The sequence below is a fragment of the Labrus mixtus genome, chromosome 13 (assembly GCF_963584025.1).
Source record: "Labrus mixtus chromosome 13, fLabMix1.1, whole genome shotgun sequence".
NCBI classification, from domain to species: domain Eukaryota; kingdom Metazoa; phylum Chordata; class Actinopteri; order Labriformes; family Labridae; genus Labrus; species Labrus mixtus.
In genome coordinates, this window is record NC_083624.1 from 11,652,500 (window position 1) to 11,673,277 (window position 20,778).

At 37.0% G+C, this 20,778-nt stretch overlaps 1 protein-coding gene across 1 annotated transcript; it reads left to right on the forward strand.

Annotated features, from left to right (window-relative positions):
* The first annotated feature begins 5,908 nt into the window (after window positions 1-5,908).
* spopla (speckle type BTB/POZ protein like a) lies at window positions 5,909-19,755 on the forward strand. Its single transcript, XM_061053751.1, has 12 exons — window positions 5,909-6,097; window positions 7,523-7,603; window positions 10,706-10,809; window positions 13,298-13,419; window positions 13,718-13,869; window positions 14,000-14,127; window positions 15,287-15,464; window positions 15,866-15,921; window positions 16,040-16,162; window positions 17,458-17,600; window positions 17,701-17,754; window positions 18,276-19,755. The coding sequence occupies exons 3-12, from the start codon at window positions 10,732-10,734 to the stop codon at window positions 18,418-18,420; spliced, it is 1,179 nt and encodes a 392-aa protein (XP_060909734.1). The 5' UTR covers window positions 5,909-6,097; window positions 7,523-7,603; window positions 10,706-10,731; the 3' UTR covers window positions 18,421-19,755.
* The last annotated feature ends 1,023 nt before the right edge of the window (window positions 19,756-20,778 follow it).

A 20,778-nucleotide genomic window follows, 5' to 3' on the forward strand; every position in this document is an offset into this window, starting at 1 on the left:
TGCTGTGTTTCAGTGCTTATGTCATTGTTGTGGTGTATTATTTCTTATTTAATGATAAACACATGTAGACAGTAAAGGGCTTCTTTAAAATCACAATTTATGCCAACATCTAACCATTATCCACAGATAAAGCAGTCACATGGACACATTTCTTCAATGGAAAGGGTTTTATTAGAACAGATTTGAGTCATTCAAGATGTGTTTTGCATTAGGTTTTAATTTTATATGATTTTGATGAAAGTATAGTAAAAAAAAATCACTTTCTTTAAGACTACTGATAATTTGATGAATCCACCTTTCATCAACTATATCTGCTCAACATTTGGCCATTTCCATATATTTAATTACATAGATGTAATCATTTCAGAATAAATTTGACTCTTCTGGGGTTTTATAGCTTTCCATTGTTCAGCATTGTGATATAATTTCCAAGTGCTGAAAGTATGTTACTGATGTCAGTCCTAATATGTTCCTCAACATCTGTACCGCCATGTTCTATTAAGGTCACTGAGTCTCGTTTTATGACTGTAGCCCTTGTCTTTGTGTTCATGAGTTCTGTCTTTATCAGTCATCATCATTTAAGGCATTGAATACTTGTCAGGCCTTATATCACTGGTATTCTGAGATCCACTTAATTAGAACAGTATTGTAGGCTGAGACTGCCTCTGCCATTGTTGGAGGATATTCATGCAGTGGGCTACGGTGTTCATACTCGGGGACCATCTCAAACAGGACAGAGCAGGCATTCAGTGCTGTTCATTTCAAAGCAAAACATGCAACAGTCATATAAATCTGACTGAAGTTTTTTTTTAAAGATACAGTTCCACAGGTGCTTGAACCTGCTCCTCATCCAATTATTTATTGTTAGCATTTTATCTTTTATTAAATACAATTAAATGATCATTCCTGAGCCTTCCTTTTTTCAGAATTGTTGTTCCATCTTGTTTGTGGACACATAGAAGGAACCTTTTTTTCTCTGACCTTAAATTAAACCGATTTAAATTCCTGATAGGTATACCTGAATATCTGCAACTGGGATCTTATAATCCATCCCTTCTTCTTCAAGATGGCTCAGTGTATCATCACTGTGATATTAAAGATATTTGATGTGGGCTGCAGTTTCAAAATGTGACATTTTGCTGCTGTGTTTAAAATATATTTAACCAATCCCAACCTGGTTTACAGGCGTTTTGGTTTTTGTTGTGACTACACTGTATAAAAATTCACAGATTTTACTGTAATTTGTTAATTAATAGACTGACTGGTGCAGAGGAGCCAAATATCCTTTACTCAGCAGAACAGTGTCCATCCATCAGTAAAGGAATTATTTATCAAGCTTTAGGTAAGCCATTGTAGAGTATTGTTTGAGAGAATTGTGTGTTAGCCAGACAAGAAACCGAAAGAGGAGACAGCATGGCACCAAGAGTGAGCAGCAGCCAGAGTTTGATGTGTCTTGTAGCTACATTATATCAAGACTCTCTTTGTTTTTTCTCTCCTCTGAAGATGGACTACTATGCAGTAATATGCATATAAAAGCTGATAGTGAGCACAGCTCCCCCCTATTACTGATTGTTTGCATTTCTTCCCTTACATATAATGTAAATAGTCATATGACAATTCTACCTAAGCTATCATTGCTCCATATTGAAATCAACTCTTTTCCAATTGTTCAAATTTTAACAATAATTTAAAAGATGTATTTTTTTCTAGTGGTATTAACTTTATCATCATCAGCAGCATTTATTTGAATTGCACAAATCTTAAGGAAGGGAGACATCCTACGATAGACTGTGTATAAATATGGACAGAGGGGATCTGGCTGGTCAAACAACGCCTCACCTCTTCTTCTTACCAAAGCTCACATTAAACTTACCAATAAAATGGGAAAAAATTCCTCAGGTCAACAGTAAGGTCCACAGCAAAACAAGTTATTTTGTTAGATTAAAGGCTACACAGTTAAGGAAAGTTGAATGAATCTTGTGATAGTATATCTTAACGTTTCCTTGTTCTTCCTCCTTTTTTTTTACATTCCTCCTCAACTCTGCTTATCTGGTAAAGTCGGTGGAGGAGCAGCATCTGACAATCATGACATTAAAGGAAGAATATGCAACTTTTTGATCCAGCAGATGTCGCCCTAGAGCACCAGCATGAAACCAAAACAACTTGCGGTGCATTGTTGTGTTAGCATGCTAATGCTAGCGATCTTTATTATGCACATATCTTCACACTGCATGTAAATTTACCCGAAATGACCGTGATCTAGAAACGCAGTTAAGCAGTGAGTACAGTATGTTATTCTTCTTTTCTCTAGTCCCTCAATTAAACAACTTTTATACGCGAGGGGATGAGCCGGCTGGCCGTCCCGACGATGTAAACAAACTGAAGATAGGACTCGGAAAACTCAGAAAGCATCACAGACAGTGGGACTCGGGTGTTACACTCATTGTAGACAGTCATGACTCATTGTCAGTCATGAGTTATTTTCAGAGGATATACTTGATTTCTGCTACATTTAAGTGTGAAAAATTGCATATTCAGCCTTTAAAGTTCTTTTATGCATCAAATAACTACTAAACTCCTAGGAAAAAGTGAAAAATTTGATATAAGGTAAAATAAGGTGACATAGCTACTCTCTCCCTCAGTTGTGCTGCTTCCAGTGTAGCTTGTTTTAATTACTGTAAAGCTATTATCCAATCAGATTTCGCCCCTGTGTTGTCTCCAGGTTAAAAAAATGCCCTCTTGCCTTCAGAATTTAAGTGAATCCATTTGCATTTTAAGTAAATGAGGACAACATTGTTGTCATAGTCTTTGACCAATCATGTTTTGAATTTGACATACAGTATATGGGGTATACAATGAATCAAAGTGAAGGGAAATGGAACTCCACAACAAGCATATTGAATTATTCTAAAGAAAGAAAGAAGACTGGATGTTGTCTTTAAATAACAAGCAGTACATATCTCTATTAGCTTTAATAGTTTTCTGTCCATTTTTTAAAAAACTTATGCCATTGCTTCTGTGTTAATGATGTTTCATTGGTGGCATGTGTGTTTTAACGCAGCAGTTTGGCTAGAATGTGCAGAGGCTTGTTGAAATCTGTTTTGGGGGATTTTATGGAATTTTTCCCTTTGCTTGATTGTCATGGAGTAAATATGACTGGGTATTGGGATTTTTTTTCTTGTTACTCTGGTAATGACAGATTTTGGCTGTATGCGATGTCTGTTTGTGATGCAGCATCATGTCATGAATAAATAGTGATAGGACTTCATCCTTGATACTTTCTATATGTATTGTTATGGATCTGCAGTAAATGTATTTGTAGCCCTCACAGGTGTTTAGCCAAGTGGTACATCATGTTGATTCCCTTGTCAAAGTTACAGTGTCATTATGGGCATACCACTGTAAGCCAGAATGATATGAACAAATTACGACAACTATCAAGGATGAAGTCCCATCACTATTTATTCATGACATGATGCAGAAATCATGTTTGAGAAAAAAATGTTGACTTGTATTTTAATTTTGAAGTTGTACCCCGGTTCCATCTGTTAAAATGAAGGAGATTGGGTTTATGACCTAGGCCTACTGCAGTCAGTCATCAGGAGAAGCTCTAAATATTTTGGCTTCTCTTCTCTCCCCTCTTTAGTTGTCCATTCTAAGTGGGTTTTACAAGAGGATGAAAATGTTTCTTCAAGACTAACATTTAAAACAGTATCTCATTACCTATTTTGTGTCAAAGTATAAATATACACAGTGAACTGTACTTATGTACAAAAAGAAGGAAGTTAATTAAAATGATAACCCTTTTAAGGTTGGTAATATGGTTCTTTAAAGGTCCAATATACGAATAAGATATTTACTGAATTAAATCATAAAACTAGCTAATTGTATCATCAGACATTAAGGAAACATGCTATGTTGAAGTGCTGGCTTCTCTGTCAACAATGCAGCAGCCAGTATGTCCTCCTTCTGTGTTTCGGTTCCGATGCAGAATGGTTCGTTTTTGTTTAGACCAGAGAAGAAGGTGGCTACCCAACACGGCCATTTTATCCCTAAACCCTGGATTTACCTGGCGAACAGCAAACCAACAGGTGTTGCAGCGATTAAACTGGAAAAGCAAACCGGGTCAGATATAACTGATTTTACCCGATCTAAAAAGCCTCGGCATTTTTGGAATAAGCTCCATGACCAGAAACGTGGTACAAAGGATAAATACTTAAGATTCTTTTGGAGAATGGAGAGAGGTTGGAATGCAAAAAGGTTTCAAGATGCAGAGCTGACTAAACATGGAAGCTTCAGTTTCTGTGACATATGGGACTTGGCCAGAGGGGTGGTCAGGGATGGCATGGGCCACCCCTTTGAAATTGCCATGCTGGAAATGCTGTCTCACCATAACGTTCAGTATTTCAGAGATCTGGAGCTGAGGTGGGTTTTATTCCCGGGTTTTATAGCGCCCATCTGTAAATCATGTCAACTACACGCCTATGGATAACACATATTGTTTCAAAATCAAAATGTTTAAATTGTTTTTAAAAAATCAGTGATGTCAATAACTAATCATACTTATTTCGTTCATTGTACCAGGCTGTAAACATGTTATTTTATGCTGTAAAAATTGCTATTTTCCTGTTGTGTGTATGTGACTTTCAGTGTTCCTTGAGCCAGCTTCAAGCGGACACTCGACGTACTGCAGGATTTTGCACTTCAGTATTGCCTTCATTTTTCACAACTGGAGGTTGCCACTTGGTGCCACCCTGAAATCCAAATCGATGATTGGCTATTTAGCTAATCAGTGACTTAAAGGTACGATCTACTTCTGGCTGTATTCAACAGGCTTTTTTTGCTCTTTCCATAAAAATGACCAATTGTATGCAATTTTCTAAGTACTTTAAATTGTGGATTTTCACATAAATCTTTTTAGAGTCCCTAAAGAATCAAGCTACAAAGTTTTATATTTTGCAAGACAAAATATCTTTAGACTTAGACTTAGACTTAGACTTTCTTTATTGTCATTCAAACTTGTACTTTACAGTGCAGATAAGAACAAAATTTTGTTGCATTTGGCTTGTTGTAGTGCAGGATAAAAAACAGCAGCAAGTATTTACATAGAAAAATAAGGTGCAGATATAAATAGATATAAAAAGAAAAGCTATGAGTAAAATTACTATACAGATAAATATATTGCACGTTTGTGATGTATGTTATATTGTATTTTACAGTCCAGTGAGGTAGTCCTGTGTGGGGGTTTGAGGGGGAATGGAGGGATTATAAACATTAGTTGGGATAGAAAGGGTAAAACCTTTTTTAATTCATTTGCTTGTGTGCACTCAAACTCCATGACAACCCTACATACTTACGTCCATGCTTCAGGTGAGCCACCACAGTCAAAAAAAAAAAAGTCTGGACACGCCCCTGCATGATGGCAACCTGCCTGCACTGACTCTAGGGAGGAGGAGGCGGGGGGAGACGCTCTCTCCAATGTTTTGAATTTAGACTACAGTACCCATTTTAAACGCTAGGGTGTCAGAGTTACATATTGTTCATTTAATGTTCAAGTAGAAAACGGACAAACTGTCTGCTTTGTGTAGGGTAGTGTCTAATAAACAAACCACCACATTTAATGCATGTCATTATGTATATCTATGCCTAAAAGTGCAATTCCCCACTGAATATAGATGAGGAACCTTTGCGTTTTTGAAAGATTTTGTTAATTTGGGTAGGGTAATGTTTGGATAAAAGAAACAAAAGTATCATCAGAAAGTCATACTACACGCCACTTATTAATTATAATTGTCGCATTTAAGTTTATTATAATTTTGCATCACCAGTAGCTGTTGCAGCATGATTTTATTTGTTGAAATGAAAGCTGGATGTTGTCGAAATTTCACGCATGCGCATTTGATATATTTTTTTTAGCCTGTTTAAGCTACCAGCTTGCTAGACAGATGTAAGCTAGCAGCGATAAATATTAAACAAAGAAAACCCTGGGAAAAGAGATTGTGTGGAAACGAGTTCAGAGTGACAGAGGGTGACAGGAGCGACTTTGACACGAAGCTTTATGCGTTATTCGATATATATGGAAGAATGAAATTGAAAGGTACGCCGTCACCATGTCTTTTTCAAACTTTTTTGTGAGCTGTCAGTGCTGAGATTAGCTTTTTTGCTAGATGCTAGTTAGCCGCCGTTGTCTTCCCCACTGCCAAAACGTGAGCACTACCGCTAGCTGTCTTAGCATCCTGTAGGCCCTTTGTTTTACACAGGCTAATGCAGGTTTGACACACCACCTTATCTCTTTAACATTTAATATCATAAAGGTAGTTTAATTGAAAAAGACGAGGCACGTAACTAATGTAAAAAAAGCCTGTTTACGATATTATGTAAACTGATTTGGCACCATGTATGTGTTAGCTGCATTTGCGGTGTAAGCCTGAAGTTATCATTATTGTGGCTAGTGAGAACAAATGTTAGCTTCAGTAACGTATTGGAAAATAAACTTGGAAAGATTTAGCGCAATCCAGTTCATCTTCTTGGTTTAAATATCTCACATTTCAAAATAAGAAAGAGCACTTTGAAGTGAAGTCGCACTGTGAGGTTTGTTGATAGTTTCTTACTAACGCTGAGCACTTGATTATTTGTGTGTATTGTTTTTTTTATCATCTTGAAAGGTAGCTGAATCACACAGTCAAACCTAGAGGAGCACACAGGCTAAGTGGGATGTTCAGCTTCTCAAAAAGTTGTTTTACTTTCAACTATTTCAAACCAGGTGTGTGCCAGCATGGAAAGTATAATTCCTGATGAATCTTGAGGCAAAGGTGTCAGCTGGTGAAACAATTATTCATCAATTTAAGTTAGCAGACTGGTTTATAGGCCGACCAGCATGTTTCACATGCATTATAAGAAGGTTTTACATTTAATATGTTCTGTACTATAGGCCTACACCACCAATGTTGTCTGACACTCAAATTACTGAACTCTAATTGACGCCTTAAATTTTTAATAATTTAGCTTTGTGAAGGGCAAACTTTTCTTTAATTTCCAAATGTGTGTTTGATAGTTGTGGCTTACTTTACTTTACTTTTAGAATTGTTCAGATACTGCATCACTGTGGTACAACACTGCCTCTCTTCTCTGCTGTTTACATTAGTTGCTGCTATTTATCATACCATCATCACTTTAATCACTTGTCACTTTATCTTGTCATTCTCTGCAAATACTGTCTCAATTCCCCCTAGTTAACTTCATCATTAATTTTGTACTTGTATATACCCCCTGTTTTTATTTTTATTTATCTTATCTATTCTGTTTAATGTGTATTTTCGAGCTTTCTTGTCCGTGCTGCTGTAACGCCCGAATTTCCCCTCTGGGGATCAATAAAGTACTATCCTATCCTATAACATTTCATACCCTTTCCAGAGAAAATTGTTACTGCTCAAGTTTATGGCAATAATTGTAGTTGTGCTTTTAGATATGATCAGATACATTTTCAAATCCTCATGTCTGTTGTTGTTTTTTTTTTTTGCAGAATGGAACATGAAGATCGGGTCATGGGGGATCCTGTGATAACTTAGAAAACTGCATCGTTGTTCTGTCAAACATTCAAGAGGTAATGAAAAAAAGATTTGAATTTTCCGTGCTTGTGATTCAGGTTTAACGTTGATCTTTTCTAGCTCAAGGTGTCAGTGCTTTGCCTTTCCTGGTCCTGGCCCATTGCATTCAGCCCCTGGTGAGCCGAGCAAAGTGTGCAATTTTTTTTAGCCTGAGCCCTTCCTAATCAAAACCGTCACCACCCTCTTGGAGTTGTGCTCTCTATGATGGGTATGTTGAGAGACAAAAATCTGTTAAAATATGAGCAGGTGTTTCAGTGCGGTTAAAGAACTATAAATTCACCCCCCTGCTATACTAGTACCCCCCCTAATCTGATATCAATCAATGCACACTGCTTAATGTTAATACTGCAAAAACTTTCAACCTCATGTATTTTAATCTATTGGTTACATAATTACATATTCTATTGTTGTGTTTATTTCAGCATTTTTTTGCACTGCTCACTACTGCACTATTGTCTATTTTAGTCTTTGCTTTAGTCTTTCGTTTTTGCTTATTTTGCGGTTTCCGGTAATATTAAATGTTGTACTTTTGTACATAGAGAGCACAGTTCCCCAAAGTCAAATTCCTTGTGTGTGTAAGCGTACCTGGCCAATAAAGCTGATTGTCATTGCTGAGTCTGGTTGCTCAGTCGTGTGACATGGTGACACATAAGGGTTTTAGCCTATTACTGGGACTTTCTTAAGCCTGGTTTATACTTCTGTGTCGAATCTACGCCCTATCTATACCGCTAAGAGCTACGCTGTGAGTGATACATACTTATACAAAAATGTCAAAAAGGCACACGCATCCGAGAAAGTTCAAGAACTGGATCCTGGACAAAAAACATCCAAAGATAGAAAAAGTGCTGAGTCCGCACACCAGACGCTGCTCCAATGAAATTGAATTTAATGGAAAAATCACGTGTTACATTTCTGGCCTCGCTCTTCATCAGACATGTCTGGTGTGTGGACTCACTACTTTTCTATCAATACATACTCATACTCTGCCTACAAACTCTAGTTTGGTGGTGTAAAAGATTTCTGTGCTTGTTAAATCGCTGGCTTTTCGTTTCGCCAAATTCTCTGCTAGTTTATGGACAGGAAACCATGGCGACTGAAACTGAGCATATTATTTTGGAGTTGGAGCTGATACATATGGAGCAGCAGTTGATGATACTGTCTTGAAGAGTTCCCCCTTCATAAATCAGGCTTAATTGTCAACATGGCAATCACTATGTACCCATTTGCCTACTTTATTTGCAACATGTGTCTCCATGATTTGAGAGATTCGATATGAAACCACTTCAATTGTTAAGATGCCATAAACTCGAACTTCATAATACACTTTAGATACTTTCCTAAATTGCATGCCACATTGAAAAAAGCCAAAGTTAGCAAGATAGGTTGAAAGTGTAATGCTGAAAGGAGTGTGTTTTACAAATATTGTGATGTCAATTTTTATTAGTGCTTTAATAATTCCACAAAACTCCTGAAAACTACTTAAGTTTTCACCATGAGCTGCATGTGTGAACACAGCCACCTTTTTCTCCTGCCATCCCCCTAGTATTTTTTCTGAATGAGCTGATGTGAGAACACAGCAGGATATTATCATTGGGAATTCACCTTGAGGGATGCAGTGGTGACATTTATTCCTTGGGATTAGTGCACGACCAGTTGCATGCACACGGTTAGTATGATCTCTGCATGTAATTAAACTGCTGCGTAACATTTTCTGTTGGCCAGTTTGTTCTTCTCCGCTCTTCTGTTGATATTGTGATTCTGTCAAAGTACACAAAGCATTGATATAATAAGGCAAATATGCTGTGTATAACCTCATATAGCAGATTCTGTTGCTTCGTCCACCACTTCCGCGTCATTCTTTTTACTTCATGTCTTGTCTCAGGGGACCCCCTGCCCCCTCTTCCCTTAAATCAGGATAGTCTACTGCAGTGGTTCTCAAACTATGGTATGCCGGTGGTATGCGGGCTCCCTGTGGTGGTACGCAAAGAAATCTCCACAATATTTTAGAAAAAAACGTTCAGCATAAAACATTTTTTGTTGTTGTCATACTCTTATCTGTTATCTGTCTTGTATCTATTGGGTTGTATTTATATCAAATGTGTTTCCCCCTCTAAATTAATCTAGTTTTTGCAACAAACGACTTTAATCTGCTCAATTTATTCCCGCGCGCACAGACATAAACAACAACAGGAGTACGCCTCGCGTTTTGAAAAGTTCCACTCGATATTCCGTTATAGTTCAGTACTGAAACAACAGCAAGCAGCTGTAGGCCTACATTAACAGATATTCTGTTATTTATTGGTGATCAGCTGCAAGCAGCTGTACATTTAAATTTTTTAAACAGAGCCAGGAGAAGCTTCTGTTGTGATGCATTTACAAGAGTGTACGGACAGTCGCTCACCCTCTCTCTCTCTCTTGCACTGAAGCTGATGTGATTCTGCTTTATTTTGCTGTCTTAACTATGCGCAGCAGTCGAGAAGGATTTTTTTTAAAGGGAGTTTTACTATGTTGAACGCAGAGCCTTATAGTACAAAGGCTCTGGTTGCACGGAGCCTGCACTCTCTCTCCGCTCTCTCCCCAGGTCGGAAATATACTTGGGCCCAGGGATCGTATAGACTAAATATTTTCAAACAGGTTGTTGGTATGAAGTTGTCATTTTTATTGTGCTGCACTTTTTTTGATTTGGGCAAATGTCAGAGTTGTGCGAAAGTGCCAGTTCTAGCGCTAGCACTTAGTAGTCCTATAATGTGGCTGTCAGCAGTCAATAATAAATAATATTCTTTTTATGAATTAATTTGCCTCCTGCGTAAAATGTGTGTAGAGATAGGCCTACAGTGTATTTTAACATCTACCATAATGGTGGTACTTGGAGAGCCAAATATTTTTGGAGGTGGTACGCAGTCTAAAATGTTTGAGAACCACTGGTCTACTGCATTGAGGTGCGTGTGTGAACAACTAGATCAGGAGGATTTCAAGGGGAAGTCCTACAATTCTGTAGAAATTTTCAGGAGTGCATATGTGAAAATTGCGTATTGAATAATGTCACAAGGTGTGACTATATATATATTTATTGTAAAAAAAATGTGCTTTAACTACAGGAGTAAGTGGTACCCCAAAGCCAGTGATGTCCCGGGTACCCACCCCTCCTCCTCCTGGGGAGATGTCAAGTGGACCTGTGGCAGAGAGCTGGTGTTACACACAGGTAAGCTTATCACTGTATCCATTGAATTATAGTAAACAGGAAAGTGAACCAGTGTTTTTTCTGCATGCTAAACTTGGCGGCAGCTACCTCTGCCTAATTTTGTACCGACACCGGCCCTTGTCAAAGTCTGACAGGCGTGTACATGGAGTACAAAGAAATGATCAATTCACCTGGTGCTGTAATTGAAAAATGAACCGCAATTACAGCTATATGCCGATATAATGTCAGCTCTGTATGGTAAAGAATCCAGTGTGCCAGAAAACGCTCTGCGAAACAACAAAAGTAGAAGAGAAGTATCTATAGAGGAAGACTTGAAGAGTTTTTAGCAAGAGCCTCTGTGTGTTTCTTTCACTACGCTGCTGTACAGGCATGCCCTACACAAACATATGACTAGCACTGAACTGTCCCTATCAATGATTTTGTCCTTAAATTATAAACACCTACGCTGATCTCTGAATGCACCTTCAGCCTGCGGTCATTTGTTATAGACACGTGACCGCTAGAGACATCAAAATGGAGCAGATTTCCTAAACTTCACTGATGGACCTGAGAGACACACAGTGATGTCATGTGCCGTTTTCATTTTGTGTCTGCACTTCTGTTTGTAAGCACATGCTCTCAATTTAAAAACATTTTTTTTTTTTTTGGCTAATGAGTCACTCCCTGCTAAGGCTAGCTCTTTAACGCAGTAGAATGCCAAATAGAGCAACAAGAAATTCAGACAGCCTCACAGATGACTTGAGTAGATCCTGAAGTAAATTTACCAATTCATAAAAAGACTTTGAATCCATGTATCCAGAATCGTTTTGAATCGAAAATCGATTCTTAATCGAATCGTGACCCAAAGAATTTAGAAGATAAGAAGTTTCCTAGCCCTAAGTATCATAGAATGAATGTTGTGATAAACAGATAAAACTAGTTATTGCGACAAACAACATTCACACTGACAGCCATTTCCCACTCCATGCGAAACAGTCTGTCAGCGGAGCATGTTGCATGGAGTATGATCTACTTGCATGTAATTAAACTGCTGCATTATTTTCTGTTAGCCAGTATGTTCTTTGAACTGCCTTACAGTGCCGTTCACTCCCAATCTAGTCAATACTTGTATTTCCACAGCACGCTCTGCAGTCTGATTCTCCGTTGCATGCCAGCAGCACCAGAGCAGATAGTTTCTGACAGGATAGGAGTTATGGGAATGCACAGAGTGTCCGGTCATTTTCAAAATAAAACACATTTTACAGATGCCCGATCGTATATCCCATCACTTTATCAACGTTACATCAAAACAGGCACCAAACAAAAAACGGATCAACCACGAAAAGAGAAAGCAACATGTTGTTTCCATGTTGTCCCCTTTATTCCCGCGTGATCTTGTAGTTCTCCTGTGATCTTGAGAACCCATGTGTACAGCTGCAAATGGCTGTGTTCCACAGACAGATTCAGGATCAACAAGCCATGGAATCAGCTTAACATTTGAAAAACTGTTTTCCAATCCTGGGAATGGATAAAAAAAAGTAAAATGTTTGGTTATTTTTATTTAATACGGACAGTAATAATGTTGCAACATTTTGTAAGTTTTTTAATTTTCTTTAAATTTTGTATTATCATATTTTACTTTTCCCCCTTATTTTATAAATGTGTATATATGTGCATGTGTACACATATATATATATATATATATATATATATATTTTTTTTTTTTTCCTTAGAATTTATTTACCGTAATTGTGTGTCTTGGAAAAATGTTTAAAACTCAATAAACATATTGTTAAAAAAAAAAAAAAAAAAAGTCAAATGTCTGTAGTGGAGAAACTTGAAGACAAAAAGTCTCACTGCAGTTAAAATATAGAAAGTGAATAGGGTTAAAACCTGGCCGATTTATAATTTTGTAAGGTGTAAATACAGCTTAAGTGCTCATCACCAGACTCCATGTGAATGGTAACGCTTTAAATATGCTAGATTGAAATATTTGACATCCATTCAGGAAATACAAGAAATATATATATATATACATATATTTACAAATAATTGTGTAATTGAAGAAGGAACAAATCTCAAATTAAAACCTTATTAGAATAATTCCTAATGCTGTTTGTAAACATGTTTAGCCATGTGCACGGTTCATATGTACAAGGTAGGAAGGAACCACGACCACCTCATTTTGAGTCAGGAAAAAACCTGTGAAATAAGTTCAGTTTAAATAAACTGTAAAAGTCATACCAAACTCATATTTCTTTTTCTCTCATCGTACATGATGATCAATGTCTCCCCTACCTTTTATTTGAATTGGCGGTACGCTTAAATGAAGCTCGGTTATCATTGCCTTTATTTACTCGCACATTTGTTTTCCAAATTATGTTTTTCTGTATTGTATTGATGTAATCTAAATTTTACTGTAATTTAGGGTGGCCATGGTTATTTATTTTTACTGCATTTTAAAATTGTATCAAAAGATGTTCTTTGTGTTTCTTCTTCTTGTTCCAAGGTCAAAGTTGTGAAGTTTTCCTACATGTGGACCATAAACAATTTTAGCTTTTGCAGAGAAGAAATGGGGGAGGTGCTAAAGAGCTCAACCTTCTCCTCTGGCCCAAATGATAAGATGAAATGGTTAGTACACTAAAGCTAAACCTACTGTGGGATATCACATTTGGGCAAACTACTATGTATTTGCTTTTTGAATGTATATTTCTATTCAGTTTTCTCATCAAGTTCATGTCCTTGATTTTCCCAAAACACAAACATGACAGTCAGTAAAAAATCTGTATTCTTTTTTTTTTTTAATGTAAGAACTCTTTACATAACTACACAGTCGCTCTAAGCAAAGGGGAATTACAAGGCAATAATTACTGTATATCTCATATTTTGTTTTGTTACTGATGTTCAGTGTTATCTGTTCTCTTGCCAGGTGTCTGCGAGTCAATCCAAAGGGACTTGATGATGAAAGCAAAGATTATTTGTCATTGTATTTACTTCTTGTTAGTTGTCCAAAAAGTGAAGTCAGAGCAAAGTTCAAGTTTTCTTTGTTGAATGCTAAAAGAGAGGAGACAAAAGCGATGGGTGAGTACAAGCATAACACCAAGTTATACTTTGTGTATATTTGGTGTTCCTTTGATACCTCACCCTCTTTTTTTTTTTCTTCTAACTTGCAAAGAAATTAAGGAAACATCAAGACTTTTTTGTTTTACAGAAAGCCAAAGAGCATATAGATTTGTCCAAGGCAAAGACTGGGGCTTCAAAAAATTTATAAGGCGAGATTTCCTACTTGATGAAGCCAATGGACTCTTACCTGACGATAAGCTCACCCTGTTCTGTGAGGTAATATTCACCGTTTTTTTTTTGTTCAGCTTAACAAATCTAAATACAGAGCAACTTTGAATAGAATTGTGTTAGGAATGCCACTTCCATTGATTTCAAATGTTGAAAGTTGTGAAAATGACATCATGGTGTCTCTTTTCATTACAGTTGGCCTGGTGAAATATAGTCCTGTAGCTTTTTTCTTTCCATCTATATATATCCAATGGTATTGGAGTATATTGAAGTATGCATACAAAATAATTATTTGTTTAATATTGTTTACTTCGAATTATAAGTTGTATCTTGTGTCTTTATTGTTGACATGATCAGTCTACACCATGACTGTCACTTTATCTACTGACGTAGGGTCCGCATTTGCTTGAATTGACACATAACTCCAAGGAGGTGATATACTTCCTCTAACTGACACAGTTTACAATGAGACTGATTTTTTTTTTTTAAACAATTAAATAGAATAACTCACCCCAAAATGTTGCTAATAGTGACAAACTAATAAAGTGTCTGTACATTTTGTTGTACAGTCAATCAGCCAAGTAATGCCAGGAACAGACAGTCCCTAAAGATTTTACAATTCCAGGCAAAATACCATTTTGACACAAGAATTACATTTAATTTGAAGGCAAAATGCCTTTCTAATCTAATCAATTAGAGGCATATTTAATTTTCAATCAATCAAGGTTCATTAATATTTATATAGCAGCTTTTCGTTTTTAAAAATCAAATGCAAGTGCTTAACAGTGATTGAAAACAAGAGAAAGACGAAATAATGACAAAACGGTACGATTAAAATGGATTTAGAAGTAGAGAATAATGCACACAAAAACATGAAATTAAAACAAAAGATTTAGAGTAAAAAAAAAAGTTAAAGCATCCAAAATAACAAAATATAAATAGTTAAAATATAGAAAAAATGGAAAGATAAAGGCACTCAAAATAGTGGTAAAAATAAGTAATTAAATAATAATAAGATAAAGAGGTAAAAATAAAATAAAAAATATTTAAAGAGCATTGATATCAAAATAAAACTAACAATTAATGAAATGATAAAACCCTGCCTAAAAGCTAGACTGAATAGATATATTTAGAGTTTACGTTTTTGGATTTGTGTGGATGTTTAGCCTTGATAAGACTACTGAAGTGTCTCTTTTCTCCTTTACAGGTAAGCGTTGTCCAGGACTCTGTTAACATTTCAGGCCAGTCCAACATGAACATGCTGAAGGTACCAGAGTGTCAGCTGTCTGATGACTTGGGGAACCTGTGGGAGTGTTCGCGCTTCACAGACTGCAGCCTCTATGTGGGAGGGCAGGAGTTCAAAGCACACAAATCTATCCTTGCAGGTAAGACTATCGAGGTCCAAAAGCACGTTTATCTAGCAAAAGCCAGGAGAAAAGCAGCAATATGGTTCTAGCAAGACATTTTTATATCTTGTCTTTAACTGCAAGTGAAGGTCCTTGGCTATGACGGTTTTGTAATCCTGGCTTGATTTTAGCTGCCTTGTACTGCAGTAGACTTATCCACCCTACTGCTTCTCCTTGGCCCTGGTTGACCCAGATGACTTGAGGATCCAAGAGATTGATAGGCTGACTCTCCTCCACAGCTTGTCTCCATTAGACTTGGTGGCAGCTGCAGGGGTTATGGGGAAAAGCTGACACAGTGGCACCTGTACTGTCATAGTTCAATGCTGATGTGCTCACATTCTTAATATGGTCATCTTTTTCAATGTTTGTTTTTTTTACAGCAAGGTCTCCAGTCTTTAATGCAATGTTTGAACATGAAATGGAAGAGAGTAAAAAGGTAAGCAGTGTTTGTAACGTCTGCTTCTTATTATCAGCCATGTTGCTTAACATGGCACAGTGCTTAACTATCTATGGCTTGATCAAATCAAACAGGAATCTCTCTCCTTTCCTTTCAGAACCGTGTTGACATCAGTGATGTAGACCCCGATGTCTTTAAGGAAATGATGGGCTTTATATATACAGGAAAGGCCCCAAACCTGGAGAAGATGGCAGACAATTTGCTGGCAGCTGCAGATAAAGTGAGTACCAAAGTACTTCATATTTAAATGTGAGTATTATGAAGACCTCTATGCTTTAGTTTCTTATGAAAACAGAAAAATGTATCCCTCCTGTATCTCTGCTTTGTCAATCTCCATTTGCAATTTTTAGCTATGCGTCAATTAGTTCAATAAGTTCAACTGTTCTGTCGTTGAATGTTATCTGACATTATTGTTGTCATTATTTCCATTATTTCAATTTTAGGCTTAAGGTTCACCAAGATCATGTCCAGATAACGAGACATCTGGTCACTGAAACACTGAGAAACAAATCCTGAAACTGTTCTATAATAATATATATATATAATGTAATCTCATATAGTCATGTACAGTTGATATGATGTTACCATTACACTTGGGTCACTAGTTAGTTAGTTAATTAGGGGTGGTTGACTCAGTTGGTAGAGGCGGTCGTCTCTCAACCGGAAGGTCGAGGGTTCGATCCCCAGCTCCTGCAGCAACGTGTCCGATGTGTCCTTGAGCGAGACGCTTAACCCTGAATGAGTATGTATGAATGGGATTAGTTACTTCTGATGGTCCCACTACATAGCAACGTCTGCCATCAGTGGTTGAACGGGTAGAAGTGACATGCGGTGTAAAAGCGCTCGAGTAGTCAAAAGACTAGAAAAGCGCTTTACAAGATCAAGTCCATTACCATTTACCATATTTCTTCCCTTATCTTTCAATTGAATATACATGTTTTGTAGCATTATTTTAACGCTTGGATAAGTTACATTTATGGTCTCATTAGCTGTAAATTTGTGAAGCAATATATATTTAGAACCTGTGTAGGAAAATCCAACCACATATCATTAACATTTCATGTGTAGTGCAGAGGCATGTCGAGGCATGTCAGATCCAGGAAAGCACACAAACTCTGGTGACACTTGTCTGTAAAGTGACGTAGCTGGTGCTACTTGGCCATATGTTGTCATTGTCAAATATGACGTTTGGCATCATGTTGCCAAAACGTTTATGATTACTCTAATTTACTCTTTTTTCCTTAAAAGTAATGCAAATTACTGACTTAATTCATTTACAAGCTTATTTGTGAAACCCATTAGGTTAATCCTTTTTCATTTGTTGTGATATTGGATTTTCAACATATTGCAGGTGCATTTATTTCCCCCCAAAATGAGATGATCATTAAACCTTTTATCAGCACATCAGAATAGTTTCGACAAAACCTCAAACCAAATGGACCCACTTTGCATCAAGGTTGTAACCACAGTATTTTTCTTTATTTCATTTGTTTCATTTTCAACCCCCCACCCCAGTACGCTCTGGAGCGTTTAAAGGTCATGTGTGAAGAGGCCCTGTGCAACAGCCTTTCAGTGGAGAATGTGGCAGACACCCTCATCCTAGCAGACTTGCACAGTGCTGAGCAGCTCAAAGCACAAGCCATAGATTTTATCAACAGGCAAGTATCGAGAAAAAAAAAAAAACCTCTGGTGATAAATTCCTGCTGCCATTTCTGTTTACCAGCCCTGAATGCTTACCTTTTTATCTCCTTGCCATAGGTGCAGTGTCCTGAGACAGCTGGGCTGTAAAGATGGAAAGAACTGGAATAGCAAGTATGTAATTAGCTGATATGTGTGACACAAGATTAATAACACACTCTTATCTCTTCCCCCTTCCAGATGCATTAGAATTCATTGTTTTAGCCCAGGCAGACAGAGTGTTTTTTGCCTTTCAGTTTGAAGCGTCATATCTTTGTATCCAAGTTATTAATAGACTCGTACCTGGATAAACCCTGGAAATGGAATATTTGTTGAATTTAAAAAAAGGAAAGGAGTGGTCACTATTGTAAGTTAACCCCCAGATGATTTAGTGTGTTGTTACAGGGCCACTTGAAATGTTGACAACATTTCAACTCGTTTGTGCGTTTATATTCAAAATGTGAAAATGCTTTAATTCTACAATAATTTTAACCTATGGACAGAAAGCACTAATGGCCCTTTTCAGATGTTTTATGCAACTGGCAAATCAAGTTTCCCTTCTTTGCTTTGTCATTACAATCTCATTTATGTTTATAGGTTTTTAATGTGCTTATTCTCATGTCTTGACTGTAACTTCATTTTAACTGTGCTTACAGTCATGCTACAGACATAATGGAGACTGCAGGCTGGAAGTCAATGATCCAATCCCATCCTCACTTGGTAGCAGAGGCCTTCCGTGCCCTGGCTTCAGCACAATGCCCACCCTTTGGACTTCCCAGGAAACGTCTAAAACAGTCCTGACTGCCTGACTTCACACCAGAGATTTACTGGAGGTGTGAAGCATGGGTTTACAAAGGAAGGACTAGTGTGGGTACCACTCTTATTTCAACCAAAACTGAACACACTTGAATAATAAAGAGTGGGGCTTTCTGGCCAAGTGTTGGGAGGCTGGCAATTGGACGACTGACATCAGTGGATTGGGAAAAAATTGGTAAAATTGGTGTTGCTTGCTTGCTTTGCTGCCCTGCCCTAACTGAATTCTGGTCAGCCGGGTAGCAAGTCAAGCTATCTGCTACTGTTTTTTTCCTATATTTTGAAAATGGCCTTAATATATCTGCCATTGCTCTGGAGCTGCTCTAGAGTACTTTGTCTATTTTACTCTGTGCCTACCTTGTCACAAAGACCAGGCCACCTCCAGGTTGCACTAGTTCCCATGAATAGACATTTTGATATGGAGTTCTATAGGAACATAACAAAGGTTTAACTGAATGGGAAATATTATATATTTGTAATGTTTAGCCCATTTTGTGACTAGACATTAAAAGCATGAACACTTTCAGTGCAAGGTCAGTTCTTTACACTTTTTAAAAGATGTGTATGCCCCATATTGATGGCACCATTTCTATGTAAATGACAGTTGAACTATCAGCAGAAGACCAGTGTACAAGAGAGTCTGTTCTATTGCATATTTGTGGGGAAAATTGTATTCTGCCATTATAAAGACCCAGTGTCAATCCTTATAATACATGTAAGAAGGAAAGTGTCCACACTTTTACCCTAACATATAAAAAAAACATTGGAAGTATATGGAAGTATTTAGTCTCCCATTTGAATGACATATTCCAGATCATACGTCTGTGAACCGTTATAGATACAATTTTGAGAACCTCTGTCCTTAGTATTGCCAACTTTCTAATAGTATATATTCTCAATATATTGTGGTTAACAAAAAGTGGAGAAGAGACTAATGCATGGTCATGTTATTGTCACTGAAAGTGTCCAAGTACAAATTATGTGTTTAACTTTTTTTCTGCAATTATCTGACATTTGTGCAGAATTAAATGAATTGAGTATGTGCAAAATTCCTCTAACATGCTTGGATATATTTTTAGGATGCTGAGCATCACTTCCACTGGCAATGTTATTCCGTGTTTGACTGGGGGGTTGTCATGTTATTCAGTCTGTCTCGTATGTAGTGTGGTGTGACCAACACTTCAGAGAATTTTGTAAATTAAAAATGAAGTAGTAATCATTTTTACATGATATTACTTATCATTCAGCGTGTTTGAAGCAAAAAATGAAGTTGTTGTCTGCAAGAATGCCTGCATTAACCCATTAAACCATTTTCCAGCTGTCTGAAGCAGCCTAGGTTTGTTTTATTGATATTTTTTTTACAGTTTCTTCTCATGTCATGTGAATTGACATGGATTTCAGTTAAGTGTTTTTCTTTTTTTCTCTCCTGTTTTTTTAGACATTTCTATTTAAGGCACAAAAGCACGACTATGAGCAGAATAAAATGTGCTTAAACTGTGTTGGCATACTAAAATATAGAATGTTGAACCATTTTCAGCTCATGAAAGATACTTTTGCTCGCAGTAAGAGCTCTAATTAAAGTATGCAAGACTGCTCTTTGCAGCTGCAAAAATGTCTTCATCAGAGGCTTTCTGATCCATGTCTGCCCCTTTTAGCATAGACCCAAGGAAAAGACCTGATACTATCAATGCTTAAGGACGCCTCTGCAAATCCTTATCTTTGTCCCTCCCGTCTCTCTACTTACTGTAATGCTTGAAAAAGAAGAAGATGCCAATAGACATACTAAGAGCATCAAAATCATAGTCTGTCCAAAGATCAAAACAATTTAGATTTTAAAAAGTGGACAACGGTCGAGAACTACACTTATCTACATATACACAGCCTGGGTCTTTCAAAACACATTTTATGCCTTGGAAAACCAAATTAACAAATACAGGCTGTATTCCAATGTTTCCCAGAATGCATTTTAACACTGAACTGTCAGGAACTTATATATTAAACCACGGCATATGTATATGTGTGTTAAGATAAATTAAAGGCATTGTTAGGTTACGTAAATGTAACATGTCTTGACATTGTGGTTTGTTTAGGTGGGAGATTTAAATAGTGTTTCAGTTTTTCCAATTTAATAGTTTTTAAAAAAGCAAGAAGACCGTTTATAGTTGACGTAACAAATTGTTATCCTGCTTATCTACAATGTCACTTAAGCTCATGTACGAAGGCTGATGGTAATTTTATGTGGTTCAGATCAAAATGTATAAAACATTGAATTGTTGTCTGAATTTTAGTGTTTATAATGGGAAGCCTCCCCGTTGAAAATCATGGTAAGTTTAAACATTTCTCACA

Bases quoted from the DNA above. Each gene is read 5' to 3' on its own strand.
- spopla (XM_061053751.1), top strand. From the start codon at position 10,732: ATGTCCCGGGTACCCACCCCTCCTCCTCCTGGGGAGATGTCAAGTGGA. The intron at 15,922-16,039 runs GTAAGCAGTGTT...CTTTCCTTTCAG, and splicing joins AAATGGAAGAGAGTAAAAAG to AACCGTGTTGACATCAGTGA. The intron at 17,755-18,275 runs GTATGTAATTAG...CTGTGCTTACAG, and splicing joins GGAAAGAACTGGAATAGCAA to TCATGCTACAGACATAATGG.